The following is a 12,816-nucleotide window of genomic DNA, read 5'->3' as shown; positions in this document are numbered from 1 at the left end:
AAAATATTAAGTGAAATCATAGTATACATACTATTCTTAACCTGATGTTTTATTAAAATATATATGGAGTAAAGGACATTTTTCCATGCCAATAAATATAGATCCATGCTATAAATTTTAGTGGTTGGTCACAGTCCATTATGTCAATGGTTTCCAACTAGGTAGGTAAAAAGTAATGTTTGTTTGAGAGGGATGACTAGCTTCTCCAGACAATTCAATTAAATTCTCAGTTTTGACCACCTCCGATAGTAGTAGGATTAATAAGTAAGACAGGCTTGTTGTGGTTTCTTTTCTCCCCATAGTGTTAGTGTACACATGATTGCTTAAATGGCAGCTGCTGCCTCTCCTTCCCTTGCAAGTTTAGACTAAGGTGGTATTACCTGTCCACTAACTTCTAAGCAAACTGTCTTTCTGCTTGGTGGCAATTTGGGAGAGAGGGGTAGCCCTGATTAAACCCTACAGCTCTGCACAGTACTCCCAAGATTCTCTGTTATTCCTAAGAGGCTCACATGGATTAGCAACAGGACAAGAATATTTAGTAGAAGTCCTATCTGCCCTACTGACAAATTATTAGAAGTGTTTTTGGTCTCTTTATCCTAGAGATACCCTATGCAGTTTCGCTTGCTAATCAGCGAAGATTATTTCTAACACAGGTATTTCTAACATAGGTAAAAACTACTCCGTAAGTAATGGTATTTACCTGATATGCTACATTTTTAGAGAGTTGCCAGATGATGCATATTTTGGTTGCAAAATAGCCTTGAGCATTAACTTACTCTAGTGGTCTAGGCCTCATTATGAGAATGTTTCAGTTGTGTAGAAATGCCCTTTTTGTCCATATATAGTCAAACCTGTTTTTCTTCCTTTTGGTATGCCATACCCTTCTTCATTATTATATGGAAATCTATAGGAAACACAGCAACACATAGGCTGTATTTTGGCATACATACTGAAGGCCGGACTAACCCACGGCGTTTTCATGGCAGGTGTTTGAGATGGATATTTCTAAACAGTTACATGCCTACGAGGTGGAGTATCACGTGCTGCAGGATGAGCTTCAGGAGTCCTCATATGCCTGTGAGGAGAGTGAACCTGTGGAGAAGCTGGAGAGGGCCAATAGCCAACTGAAAAGACAAAACATGGACCTCCTGGAAAAGCTACAGGTAAAGAGATAAAGATTTTCTCAGAAAAACTCTTGACTCCCTCCCGTGAAGGCACAGAACTCTACCAGGAATGACAGAGACGTGACGTGGCGTGAACCATTGCCGACAGAGGGTCTGTGTGTCAGACTGTGTGCACGTGTTCTGGGGCTACAAATGCACATTATCAACCTACATCTCACTTGGGAGAGAAAATGTACACTCACAAAATTTTAAATGGCAATTCTAAGCAGAATTTGGTTAAATACCTATGGGGTGTTACATGTATTTAGCTAAGTTCAGGGGTGGAGGGGTTGAATAGGCAAAACTGGGAAAGTGCTGGAGGACCTGGGGCTTGAGTTGGACTCTGAAGGACTGGGGGGAGAAAGGAGTGGAAAGGAGTGGGGGGTTGGGGCAGAGCAGCAGGGAAACTTGGGGTCAGTTTAAGATTTATGTTGGGGAAAGTGGGATAAGTGTGATGGAGGCAGAACTGTCGATAACTTTCGGTGTCAAGCAGAAGAGCATGGCTTTAGTCCTGTTGAGAGAGAAATCTCTCAGAGCTTTTGAGCTGTATGTTAGAAAGATCAATCTGGAAACCTTGATGAGCACAGATTCGCATGGGGAGAGAAGATATGGAGACTAGCTAGAAATCACTTGCAGAAATCTGGGGATCGTGCGAATTGTCTAGAGTAAAACTTACTGAAATGGAAAGAAAGGGAGGCATTTTTGAGAGATCGAATGAAAACATGTAACATATAGTCCCTGCCATCAAAGAGTTTACAGCTACTTGGGAATATAAAATACTATGTATTTATGGGGCGCCTGGGTGGCTCAGTGGGTTAAAGCCTCTGCCTTCGGCTCAGGTCATGATCTCAGGGTCCTGGGATCGAGCCCCGCATCGGACTCTCTGCTCAGCGGGGAGCCTGCTTCCCTTCCTCTCTCTCTGCCTGCCTCTCTGCCTACTTGTGATCTCTGTCTGTCAAATAAACAAATAAAAATCTTAAAAAAATACTGTGTATTTATTTATAAATGCACATTTATAAATGCAATACGCAAGTTAGTACAGTCTAATATTCTGCACCTGCAGCTTGTATGATGTGAGCTGTGTAGTGAAGCTCCAAGGCACTGGGCTTAAGAGTAATCAGTGGAGGGGAGGTTAGAAAGGGAACCTTCTGGGAGGTGGGGGAGGTGAGTTCTGAGTTGGAGCTCCCAGCCTGACACCTGTTCCCAAACTAGAGAATACTAAAGCTCTGCTTCTATGTGGTGAGTCCCCAGACCAGAATGGCTAGGAGAGAAAGGCTTCGAAAAGAGGGGTCTCTAGAGTAATTGCTCCCCAAGGATAGGAACACTTCATCTTTACCTTAGCTCCTGCCCACAGAAGACTGTACATCTATTCAAACAAAGAGTCAACTCTTTTCAAAAAGAAAAACAGTTGGGCACGGCCCCTTATTATTTGATGCTTCCTTCAGTGATTAATTGAGCCCTTCCTTATTAGGGAACGTGGGTTTGCATCTGCTTTATGTCATAATGACTTTTATTAATAGTTACAAACTTTTTCATTGACAGTTAAATGTCATCATCACGTCGGTTCCCAAGTTATGTGGGAACCCCTGACACTCATTGAAACTGACAGGATCCCAAGTTATGTGTTTAGAAATCCCTGTATTTCTAGTCAGCGGGTGGAATGCCTCTTTCAGCACCTCTGGGCAGCATCAGAAATCTCCTGTTTTCCTTCAGCCAGATCCCACTCACTCCAGGGGATTACAGTGACGCCCCCACCACTGTGGGATGCTGATTTAAAATTGTTTTTGTTGCAGTCAGTGAAATGAGACGTATTTTGTCAGTACTGCAGTTACATTTTTGCAAAACTGGGAAATCTCCATGTCACAGAGGGCTCCAAGTATTTGCATCACATACTATTTTACTACGAAATACAATATGATCAGTTAATAGAGGTAAGGTCTGGTGGCTGTTCTGATGAGGAATCCGTGTCTTCAGATGTTTGATTTGGAAATATTTGCCTTTTTTTTTTTTTTTTCCTTTCCCCCAAACAGATAGCTCATGCTAAAATCCAGACCTTGGAATCCAATCTGGAAAACCTTCTAACCAGAGAGACCAAAATGAAGTCTTTAATCCGGACTCTGGAACAAGAAAAAATGGTTTATCAAAAGACAGTGGATCAAATCCGGAAGCTGTTGCCAGCCGATGCACTCGCCAATTGTGAACCACTGCTAAGAGACCTCAACGGCAACCCTAACAACAAAGCCAAGACAGGAAACAAGCCATAACTGAAGAAGCGCCACGTCAGCAGAACGTGCTCTTAGAATGGTGAAGAAGGGGAGCGTCTGCGTGCGGCCGGCCCAACGCTGGACACTGGAGCTGGCGGAACCACTGGAGTCTGGTGCTGAGCCCTAGTCCTGGAGGGAGGACCTCGCTCTCGTTAAAGTATGCCAATCCTAAGCCATTGTACATATGTAGACTGGTTTTTTGTTGTTGACTATGTACATATAGACATACAATGGACGTAAAGAGTTCATGCTTTCAGATCAAAGGAGTAGATGTATATTTAAACTAATTTTTTAAATCAAAACTTCACGAAATCCACACCAAAGGGAAGTTAAAATGAAATTCCCCTTGGACATAGATGAAATCATTTTGTCTTTGTAGTCAAACAAACTAGAGCATCTTTCTATATTGAAATACTTGAAAAAAATGAATGTATTTTTTTCTCCAAAGAATAGCATGTTTCACTCAACAGTGGAGAGGTAGAAACATTTGTGTAACTTTATGTATACCTGTCTTAAAATCTACTGACATTATGTATATCTGACGAAAATGACTGATTGCCAATCATGCTCCTATGGGTTTTTCAGGAAGGTGGGGGCCTTCCTCCCCTGCCTGCTTTGTGCCAACTGGCATGTTGTGTCTACATGCGTTTTGAGTCAGGTTAAGCATTGACTTTGGACATGTGTAAGGAGAAAGCAAGACATTGTCGTGGAGGCCACCCATCCAGCTCAGGGTGAAAGAGAGTGTTGCTCATTTCCCAGCAAATTAGACCAGCACTGTTACTCAGACTAAAAATAGAAGGCCTCCACAATTTAATTGAGGACATAAGTTGTCTAGATCAACTTTCTACTTCCTATTTAAATTACTCCTTATAGTCATGAATGGACTCCCTTTACAACAAGGATTTGTCATTTTCCCACTCACAGGAGTTCCTAATTCAGTTCTCTCTACCTTAAATGAAAGATAGGGAAATTATGATTGGTTTTCTAAAGATAATACGTTGTGTTGAGACACTTTTTTTTTTTTTTTTTGGCCAACTGACTGAATCTAATAAGCTCTCAATCATCTTTTCCTTGTATGTGAAAGTTTGTGAGAACTGTGAAATGTTTAAGAATAAACTGTTGAAATCCATTGGAGAGAAGTGGAAAGTGGCACCAAGCCCTTCTAAGACCTACGTCTGTGTTTGAATTGCCAGCTTGCTCAGCCCACAGCTTATCAGCGGACATTCATGCATGCTGGTGTATGGAAGAAGAGTAATTTTCAGAGCACCCATGCAGTTCTCCATTTCAGAGATGATTCTGTGATGGTGCCTCTGAAGGTTGATGCAGCATTTTTGCCTTTCAAACAATATTGATCATCACTACTTTTTGCAGTACTTATCACAGATGGATTACTTGGGATAATTTTCTTCAGAGGTAGTTTTTTATACACTAGCTACAGTGTATTGTAGGCTAGAAGGGCAAAGCTCTTAAGGTTTGGGAAAATCTTGAGGGGCAGATGATAAGCATCTGAACCCCTGCCTTTACCCTATTACTCAGCATAAATGGTATAAATGTAATGATCCTTGTTACAAATCAGCATGCCCTCTAACCCAGGCAATTTTTTAAAAAGAAAATAAAATCATATTAGTAAAGTTAATGTAATTTCTAGTTTTAGGAAATGCAGATTCTAGGTCCCTATTAAGTTGGGGTCACCACCTGATTTGCTGCTTGGGTTCCCTCACATTTCTCTACTTGTAGGAGAGGTTTTTTCTATGAGGAATATGACAGATATCATCTGGTTATTGTCTGGTATGAAGACTACCTTATGCATGTGCTATACAGGTGGTAGCCAAAGAATCTTTAAGTTGGGAAAAGATACTTTACCTTTCAGTTTGGTTTCAAGTAAGTTTGATTCTGGATATTCAAAGTCAGCATTATGAGTTAGATCATGGTGTTGAGAGATTAAAGTGTCTTGGATACAGTATTTCTTCTGAAAATGAATTTTCTTTTTCTTTTGTGATTTTTTAAATGTTGCACCAGTTATGCTTACACATTGTTACATCTTCATCCAATTAATGTAATCTCTAGTTCATTTCCAATAAATATATTGCTACGGTTTCCTTGGCGTTTTGGTTTTTGTTTGTAATAGGAGAGAAGATGCTCTTGGCTAGGGTTCTTTACAAAATCTGCATGGGCTGGATTACTGCTACTTAAAATTGCTTCAGTGATAATTCTTTTTAAAGAATCAGAGAACAAAGATAATTTATAGAAATATTTATGAAAGTTAGTTACCAATTTTAAACTTCTTTCCCAGTGGAGCCTTTTGCTGCTGAATATAAAAAGGAAAAGACCAACCACATTGACAGATTTGCATTCTATTCCTTTTGTTTTCTATGCCCCCTCATAGATAGCAAGGAAGAGAAAGAGGATAAAAAAATAGAATTTTTTAAAAATTGGGTTAGCTTCCAAATAATTAAAAATACTTATTGATGGATATGATGTGAATGTGTTTACATATAATATGTATCTTTAGAATATTCTCAAGTTTGTTTATAATCCAATACAATGATACCGGATCTTCTTGCTAACTCTAGGACTAAAGCTTTTATGAGATATTTGTAGTAGTATAGTAAAGGTAGTAAACACTTTGAGTGTCGGTGTAGCCTTACATAGTATGGTCTCTGAATATACATGTTCACTTACCCATTTTATGACCGTCTCACCAGTTTTTCACTGTGTTGGATTAGAATAGGAAATCTGTCAGCTAAAGTATTTGGTCCTCTACCATAATGTGTCATTCTTACTGGCTGTGATATATTGAGAAAAGCACTGGATCTAAGGTGGGAAGTTTTAGATCTGAGTCTTGGTTCCACCATTTTTATTTATTCGTTCAACAAATAGTTTTTGTAAGCCAAGCTAGATGCTGAGTATTGAGAGGTGGAGAAGATACAGTCCTTGTCCTTGATGTGCTTGCAGACTAGTGGCAAGGGGATAATTAGGAAGCAAGAGAATTTATACTGTTACAGGTACGCAAAGTAATCCAGATGAGAATTACTTCACTCAGCCTGGACTGAAGGGACTGGCAGCACTAAGAAATGGGTGTCAGAAGTGGAGGAAGTGATGCTTGACCTCAGTCTAGAAGAGCCAATAGAAGGTGAGTAAGTTGTATTAGGAGATGTATGAGAGAGGACGGTATATTTCTGAAATCACAACTCATTAATCTTCAAGTACAGTTAGTGCTCCCATGGGGGAGAGGAAGGGACGAGTCTCCTGACAAACACGGACTCTATCCTCAAGATCTTAGTAGACCTTATGACAGAGTTTGCCCCCTACCTAGAGAGAAAGGGAAGCTGTTAAAGTCCAGTAAAGTCCAGTAACCTGGAGAGAGACACGATCGGATTTGCTCTAATCTAAACCCGATTTCTACATAGGACAGAAACTAGGAAATGGGAGACTGCAGTTTGGTGATTTCCATAAAAGTCTAGGCCAAAATGGATGGATGGATGATGGATGGATGGATGGGTGGGTGCCTAATCCAGAGCAGTGACCTTTGGGGAAGCAAGTCAGTGCAGACTTCTGTCTCTCTGACAGAGTTAGTCACTGAAACCTGCTAGTTTTATCTGCAAAATATTTGCCCATTTTCCGACTTCTGCCCCTTGCAGCTAATTCCATTCACCTCCTTGCTCTGGTGGGTTAAACTGAGATCATTTCCCATTTCAAGGACAGAGAGTCCTATGTCACAGCTATTGAACTACTTGGTTTTTGTTTTGTTGACTTAGAAATGGAAGCAGAAAGTGGGGTCAAAGAGGGAAATGATCTAGGATAGATAAGGAATCAGCTGGGGACATGGGGAAAAAGCAACAGAAGCAATGGTCAGTGGGGCTTTTTGGAGTGACACGCCGGTTGCTCGGCAAGCCTATTCTCCCGTCTACCCAAGTAGTACAGTGTCATTTTCTTGGTGTTCCCCATTATGGGACTAGATTTGTTTTACCTCAAACCCCACTTCAGGGTGAGCAGCACCAAAGGGCATGCCAAAGTGCACCTACTCAAGGTGTGGGTTATCCTCTCCTACCTGGCCTGCCCCTCACCTCAGGCAGAGGGACCATCCAAAAACATAAATCTCACCTGAGTTTATCTTCAGCTTAGAACCGTTCACAGGCTCTTCTTTCTTCCCAGGATTATCCAGTCTTTAAGATGACACATTTGGCCTTCTATGGGCCTGCCCTTGATAACCCATCTAGCTTTGTCTCCTGCCTCTGGCTCCCTCTTGTCTCCTCCTCTAGTCAAATGATTCAAGTCTACTTCCTTTTCGCTTTGGACAGGCTGCTCCTTTCCCAGAGAACTCGAGAGCGTTCCTTTCTTCCTGCCTTCCAACGAGCTTAACTCCTCCAGAACACCGCTTGGTCTGTGTAATAAGACAAACTGACCACCTTCACTACCGCCCAGGGAGTAGTGTCACAGCATCAGTTACCTCCCCCACCCAAAAAAAGGATTCTTTAAAGAGTCATGAGATTCTTTAAAATCAACTGTCTCTACTCTCATCTATAAGGTCACTTTAGATAGAATAACACCAGGATCTGAGAGCTTCAACTGTGATCTAATTAAATATATTTGCGTCGCTGAAGAACAGCTAGAGTAATCAGAAGAGAATTAATTAGTCTTGGAAAGACAGGAGAAAGAAAACCAGGCAGCTTTGGTAGATCCCGTGGAGGGAACCCGAGCCAAGGTCTGTCCTCATTGTTAAAATCAATGCAGTGAGTTCCTAGCCTCCAGATCCAAGTGCTCTGGTCCCTCTGACAAATTTGTCCTTGCGATACTGTTGTGTCACCTGTGTTGGGCAGACATCTCAAACGTCCAATTCATTATACTTCCCTTGTTGGTGTTATTTTTTAATGTATGCCTTCAAAGCAGGCTTCCATTTATGATTTAGTTTTGTTTTTTTTTTTCTCTGTCGTAGGGGCTAGGCTAGTTATAAAAGAGCAAATATTTAAGTCCCTGTGATGGTACTGTTGTTCTAGAAATTAGAAATAAGAATTCTGAATTTTCAAAAACTGGTAAAATACCCATAACATAAAATTTGCTATCTTAGTCATTTTAAGTGTACAGTTCAGTGGCATTAAGTATATTCACCTTGTGTATCCATCCATGAACTCTTTTTATCTTGCAAAACTGAACCTCTGTACCTATTAATAACTTCCCAATCCCCCCTTCTCCCAGCCACTGATAGCTACCATTCTGCTTTTAAAATGTATTTGGATGAATTGCATGAATTTGACTACTTTGGTACCTCACATAGGTAGAATCATACGGCTTATTTATTTTTTTTTTTAAGATTTTATTTATCTATTTGACAGAAAGAGATCACAAGTAGACAGAGAGGCAGGCAGAGAGAGAGAGAGAGAGGGAAGCAGGCTCCCTGCTGAGCAGAGAGCCCGATGCGGGACTCCATCCCAGGACCCTGAGATCATGACCTGAGCCGAAGGCAGCGGCTTAACCCACTGAGCCACCCAGGCCCCATATGGCTTATTTTGCTCAGCATAACGTCATCGAGGATCATCCATGTTGTAGCATGTATCAGAATTTGCTTCCTTCTTTTTTTTTTTTTTTTAAGATTTTATTTGTTTATTTGACAGAGATCACAAGTAGACAGAGAGTCAGGCAGAGAGAGAGAGAGAGAGAGGAAAGCAGGCACCCTGCTGAGCAGAGAGCCCGATGCGGGACTCGATCCCAGGACCCTGAGATCATGACCTGAGCTGAAGGCAGCGGCTTAACCCACTGAGCCACCCAGGCGCCCCAGAATTTGCTTCCTTCTTAAAGCTGAATAATATTGTATTGTATGTGTAAACCAGATTTTGTTTATCCATTCATCTGTCAGTGTCTACTTGGGTTACTTCGACCTTTTGACTTAGACAAATAATGGGATATGTGTACAAATATCTCTTTGGGATTCTGGTTTTAAACATCAATCTCAGAGCCTGGTTTCTGTGAGTCCACCCATGAGAAATGAATCTGTGGTTTGTGTACTGAAGAAATCATTGTTTTTGAGGCTCGAGCTAGAGCAAACTCACTGGAGTAAATGATATCTTTTGGGTGATTTTTTTGGATTATATGGAAAAAACCCTAGAATGTACAGATATGATGTTGGGTAAATTGGTTTTCTTAATAGTAATACTGCTTCTGCAAACATAGGAGAATATTTTTTCTTTCTTTTTTTAAAATATTTAATTAAGGGACGCCTGGGTGGCTCAGTTGGTTGGACGACTGCCTTCGGCTCAGGTCGTGATCCCGGAGTCTCGGGATCGAGTCCCGCATCGGGCTCCCAGCTCCATGGGGAGTCTGCTTCTCCCTCTGACCTTCTCGCTCATGCTCTCTCTCACTGCCTCTCTCTCAAATAAATAAAGAAAATCTTTTAAAGAAAAAATAAATAAATATTTAATTAATTTATTTGACAGACAGAGATCACAAGTAGGCAGAGAAGCAGGCTGAGAGAGAGGAAGGGAAGCAGGCTCCCTGCTGAGCAGAGAGCCCGATGCGGGGCTCGATCCCAGGACCCTGGGATCATGACCTGAGCTGAAGGCAGAGGCTTTAACCCACTGAGCCACCCAGGTGCCCCAGGAGAATATTTTTTCTAAGAGATACTAAAATACTGCTAATATTTGAGTTTTCTTTTGTAAAGTAAAAGTCTCATGTGGTCTGATATTGTTTCCCTTCTCAAACTGAGTCAATTTGCAAATTCACCAATGCTATTTTTAATATAATGATATTGTTCAGAAATAATCACTTCAGTTAAATATATAGCTAATGCTCTATGTTCAGGGGTGTCCCATGGGGCTTTACAAAATGAAATGAGAGCATTTCCTTTGTTGACTTTCACTAACTTCGGCATATTCAATTTTCTTTATATATTTATGTCCTATTTTATCTTAGTCAATAATTACTCTGAGTTCTCTCTGTTCCTTAATTTAGCCATTCTGGGGTAAATCTGGTACTTATAGTGAGAGATCACCATTGGTTGTTTAATAAGTCTTTAAAGCTTAGGTAATGAGATCATTCATCAGTAAATTTAATAGTACGTATATTTAAAGTCACAGGGCAAGGCAGGAAGGGATGTACCAGTGACCCAAGTGAATCAATATGCTTGATTTTCTTCCCCTTTCTCCTGAAGCTAAGCTTATTATCAATCATGTATGCCCTTGGATATACTGTCTCATATATGAAGTATCAAAAGAATACATTTTACATGCTGTTTCTAAGACAGGATTGCAAGACATAATTTTAGTGCACACTTGGAAAATATGCTTGCTTGTAACTGTATTTTTCTATTTCTCTGCTCTTCCTGAGCTTGGAGGAAGTAGGCAGAAGTGTTATTAAGAGCACAGTCCCTTGCTTTCAAGATAGACTCCCCATCGCAAACAAAACACCACTTCCTGACAGACTATACCAATCTTCTGTTTGAAGGACTGTTGGAAGGGATGACAGCTGTGCACTTTTTTACCGTGCAGGCTAACTTTTCCTGTGACAGGCACACTCAGCATGAGCAAACTCTCACGCTTTTGTAGGCATTTTATTGAGCTGGGTTGTCATCAGCCCACGCTTATTTGTGTACATGGCAGGTTACATGGAAGAAGTGGATTCACCACTGCATTTTTTTGATTGATAACCACATGAATTGTTGGTAGCATCTGTGAGACCCAGTCATTAGGGCTCTGTAGCAGGGATACATAGACTACCTCAGAATTCTCTAAAACTTATTACTGGAGAATATCAAAGCTTCCAAAAGATTCTACGGGCAAATGAGTTTGAGAGACAATAAATTAAGTAACATTACACATAACATTTAACCTGGCATGGGTTCTCAGGGGGCACACTGAGTGGGCAAGGAGACGTATTCCCCAGTGTGAGGAGCACAAGTTTGTCAACATGTGGGCCCGACTGACTAAGTCCTGGCTCCCCTACTTAATTGCTTGTTGACCTGAGGCCAGTGACGAAACTCATTAAAGCCTAATTTTCTTATCTTTCAAATGATGGGCTTACACCAGACCTCTAAGGCTCCGTTTAGCTATAAGATTTCTAGGGTAATTGATTTTCCAAAGCTCCAGATAAATTAAGTAAGGTACATGGAAAGAGAATTCTAGTTCTGTTTTTCAATTTAACCACCATAACTCATCTTCATCTCACAGTTGTTTTTTTTTTTAAATATACCACACAACTAATGAACCAAGTAAATATTTTTTACTAGCTTTTTTTTTCTTCTCCCCCATCTCCCCACTTTTTCCCCCTTTTGCTATGTAGTACAAGTCAAGTTGAAACTGTGTGGTTAGGCTTGTTAAAAAAAAAAAAAATAGATGAATAAGTCCTTCCCACCCTCTTCATTATGGGTGTTGGCTGATTCTGTCTTCTTGTCAGTGGGAAAAAGCACGTGTTTTTTTTTTTAATTTAAAAATTTTTAAAAATTATGTTATATTAGTTCACCATACAGTACATCATTAGTTCTTGGTGTAGTGTTCCAAGATTCGTTGTTTGTGTATAACACCCAGTGCTCCATGTTTTTATTTATACAATCATAAATAGCATAAACATCTAACTGAGGGGTAAGTTGCAAGATTCCTTTTTTTTTATTCACTCAAAAGACACTTATTTAAAAAACCACTATATTCCAGCCAACATGCTAAGTGCTGAGAACACAGTCGAATGGAGAATATAGACAAGAAGAACCAGTATAATACAGAGGGATACTTATCATGCTAGATTTAATAAGATAGCATTATTGAAGCAAACAGGGGGACCATGTAACCCAGCCTTCTGAACCTGTTTTTCTGACTAATAAAGGAGGAATTTGGGGGGCACCTGGATGGCTCAGTGGGTTGAGGCCTCTCCCTTGGGCTTGGTCATGATCACAGGGTCTTGGGATTGAGCCCCACATTGGGCTCTCTGCTCAGCGGGGAGCCTGCTTCCACCCCCCCACCCCACCTCTCTGCCTACTTGTGATCTCTGTCTGTCAAATAAATGGATGAAATCATTAAAAAAAGAAAAAAAAATAAAGCAGGAGTTTTGGATCTATGGTAAAGAAGACCACCTAAAACAATGGAATGGCCTTGTTTGAGAGAAATCACCTAGAAGAGACCAATATGAGGATAGCCACAGGGCCTCTAAGTCATTTTAGCTTTCTGATGATTATGTATCAGTAATACCCTTTATTTCAGAAACAGAAATTTGTACTTCAAATCTGGAAATCCAAGACATGCATTGGGAGTGTGGCTGTTAAGGATTTAATTAAAGCGTTCCAATTCTGTTGGGTTTAGTCTTTAAACTGTGACTATCAAAGTACTTATAATCTGCCAGTTTCCTCTGGAGGGCTTAGTCATCAATTGGCCTGATGATTTTAGGCTTGTTTTTCCCTTAAGCGTATG

General features: G+C 40.6%; 1 protein-coding gene across 2 annotated transcripts in view; it reads left to right on the top strand.

Annotated features, from left to right (window-relative positions):
* The window catches only part of TBC1D4 (TBC1 domain family member 4), a 190,669-nt gene extending 185,643 nt beyond the window's left edge, over positions 1-5,026 (top strand). For both annotated transcript variants that reach the window (XM_047720136.1, XM_047720137.1), the window contains 2 exons: positions 987-1,163; positions 3,194-5,026. In XM_047720136.1, the coding sequence (XP_047576092.1) occupies positions 987-1,163; positions 3,194-3,427 (411 nt within the window). In that variant the 3' untranslated portion in view covers positions 3,428-5,026. The remainder of the gene's footprint in view (positions 1-986; positions 1,164-3,193) is intronic.
* The last annotated feature ends 7,790 nt before the right edge of the window (positions 5,027-12,816 follow it).

The sequence above is a fragment of the Lutra lutra genome, chromosome 3 (genome assembly GCF_902655055.1).
Source record: "Lutra lutra chromosome 3, mLutLut1.2, whole genome shotgun sequence".
Taxonomy (NCBI): Eukaryota; Metazoa; Chordata; class Mammalia; order Carnivora; family Mustelidae; genus Lutra; species Lutra lutra.
Note: the sequence above shows the minus strand (reverse complement) of the source record. Positions and strands in the feature narration are given on the sequence as shown.